Raw genomic sequence first — 2,489 nt, 5'->3', positions numbered from 1 at the left:
CCTGCAGCTCGAAGAGCGTCGTACGACGCAAATCGGATGCAGTGTGAATCCAGCATTATGCTTGCAAAATATGTAGTATGATATGGACTTTAGATTTAAAAGCGGGAAAATGTTGAAGAAAAAGAAGAAGTGCCTAACCTCTTTGTGCGGTTCTCTTTTTCGATGATTTGATTTATACTATACAGTAAATTTGTGTTTAATGTAATTACTTAATTTCTTAGCACTAGTGTATGCTTTTTTTTTATTCACAACTGTATGTTTACGTATTGTGCATAACGATGGCTGACAGTAAATGCATACAGATGATTCAAACAAATTTTTCATTATACGGTTTGGTATTATCAAGGTAAATATTCTATTTATTAAATTAAAGAATTTTATGACAAAAGGATGAAAAGTTCTTTAACACGTTCGCGCCGGGATGTATCATCGGTGGTACATACACGACTGACAAATACGGCCCTGTCGTGAACGTGTTAAACAAATTATTAAAATATAAATAAATTTTTAATAGTTTAAATCTTATTTCTATAATATATATTTATGTGTTTTATATATTAATATAATGTAATTAATATATAATGATAACTACTATATACAATGCTGTCTTAATACACATTTTTTTATAATATTTTTATATGTAATTGCACATAACTCATAAGACAATAATTTATAATTGTTTATATATTTTTAGAGAGCTTAGAATATCTTTCGCAAAGCAATTGTTAAAAATACCCCAAAATGAACGTGAATCTTGGCTTAGTCGTATTATAGAACTGATTCTGGCTCAAAATTTGGATGATCCACATGTTGGAGCCGAACATATAAAAATTGCTATAGAAGAATGCTTAGAGCCAAATAAATTGAAAGACACAGAAACAGTGTTCAATGTTATAGATGGATATAATATACCAAAGATAAAATACGATATTTCTAAAAAGAAATTTATCATTGACAATGAAAGCACATACCCTGAAACACAATATAAATCATTGGTTTTTAAATATCGTTTTGAAATGGCATGGTACAAAACTCTAAGGCACAAACAATTTCTATCATCTAAATTTGATAAACAGCAAACACATAAAACAAATTTAATACCTATCGAATATCTGTTAAGTGAGCTGAGAACAGGGAATGTATGTATAATGGGTCTGATAACACAATTAATGGAAGATCAATATTATTTGGAAGATACAAGTGGAACTGTCAAGATTGACCTCAGCAATACAATATCCTTTATATATACTTAATTATTGCATTTTAAAGTATTTGGTTTTATTTAAAAAATACATTGATTTCAAAATTTATGGAAATATTTTATATGGACAATGGAAAAACATTTAAACAATACGAAAAATATTTCACAATTTATTCCAAATACTACCAAACATCACATAAGTTTAATGATGTGTTATTTCTCAATACTAGTTTTGAAGATATGCTTTTAATTGGTATTCTGTGTGATAAAAATAAATTGATGATTAAATGATTTACTTTATAATTATGAAATTATGAGCTTGAAATTATAATCATGATTAATCATATCTTAATCATATTTTGAAAAATTAGAAAGATATATTTCTAGATTCATCCATATAAGATATTTTTGTTTATTGAAGTTTGACTGGTTTTTTTTTTAAGTTAACTCTGTACTATATACATATATGTCTCTCAATAAGGTATACTATCTTTAACATATAACAATAGCAGTACTAATATACAAAATTATTTTTCTTATTTTATGTATAAGATTTTCAAGATGCTTTTATCATGGAAGGCTTTATAGTAATAGCTAATGGTGTTTACAAAGATGATGTATTACATGTAAAAACTATTGACCTTCCGCCAATAGAATCGTCGGAAAGCTTGCGATCAGATTTTGGCGACACAAATACATTTGGTGGCTCACATAATATATCCCTAAAAATGTCAGAAAAATTACAAATCCACGAAGAAACTAACCAAGATGGAATGATAGTATTCATAGCAGAATTGTGGTTGGATGTTCCACATGTTTTACAAAAATTTAGGTCAATATTGGATGGTTACATGGATTATCCTCCTATAGCTTTTGTATTGTGTGGTCATTTTTTAAGTTTTCCTACAAATATAACTAGTACGAAAACTTTGATAACAGGTTTTAAAAATTTAGTTGACATAATAATACAATATACGAGTATAAAGGAATCTACGAAATTTGTTTTTGTACCTGGCCCACACGATTTAGGTTCTCCTAAAATTTTACCAAAACCTCCTTTACCCAAATGCATTATTGAAGAAGTTACAAAAATGATACCAAACGCTATTTTTACAACAAATCCATGTAGAATACAGTATTGTACAAAGGAAATTTTAATATTAAGAGAAGATATGTTGACAAAAATGTGTAGGAATACGCTTCGTTTTCCGAAAGAAGAACACTTTTTTAAACATGTAAGTAGACGTTAAATTAAATACTATCAAATATATGTATATTTTGTATATAT

At 27.6% G+C, this 2,489-nt stretch overlaps 1 protein-coding gene across 1 annotated transcript in view; it reads left to right on the top strand.

The window, feature by feature from the left end:
• The first annotated feature begins 103 nt into the window (after nucleotides 1-103).
• The window catches only part of DNApol-epsilon58 (DNA polymerase epsilon subunit 2), a 3,719-nt gene continuing 1,333 nt past the window's right edge, over nucleotides 104-2,489 (top strand). The window contains exons 1-3 of the mRNA XM_018507181.1: nucleotides 104-346; nucleotides 695-1,232; nucleotides 1,753-2,436. Coding sequence (XP_018362683.1) covers nucleotides 231-346; nucleotides 695-1,232; nucleotides 1,753-2,436 — 1,338 coding nt within the window. The 5' untranslated portion in view covers nucleotides 104-230. The remainder of the gene's footprint in view (nucleotides 347-694; nucleotides 1,233-1,752; nucleotides 2,437-2,489) is intronic.

This window comes from Trachymyrmex cornetzi, unplaced genomic scaffold (assembly GCF_001594075.2).
Source record: "Trachymyrmex cornetzi isolate Tcor2-1 unplaced genomic scaffold, Tcor1.1 scaffold230, whole genome shotgun sequence".
NCBI lineage: Eukaryota > Metazoa > Arthropoda > Insecta > Hymenoptera > Formicidae > Trachymyrmex > Trachymyrmex cornetzi.
Note: the sequence above shows the minus strand (reverse complement) of the source record. Positions and strands in the feature narration are given on the sequence as shown.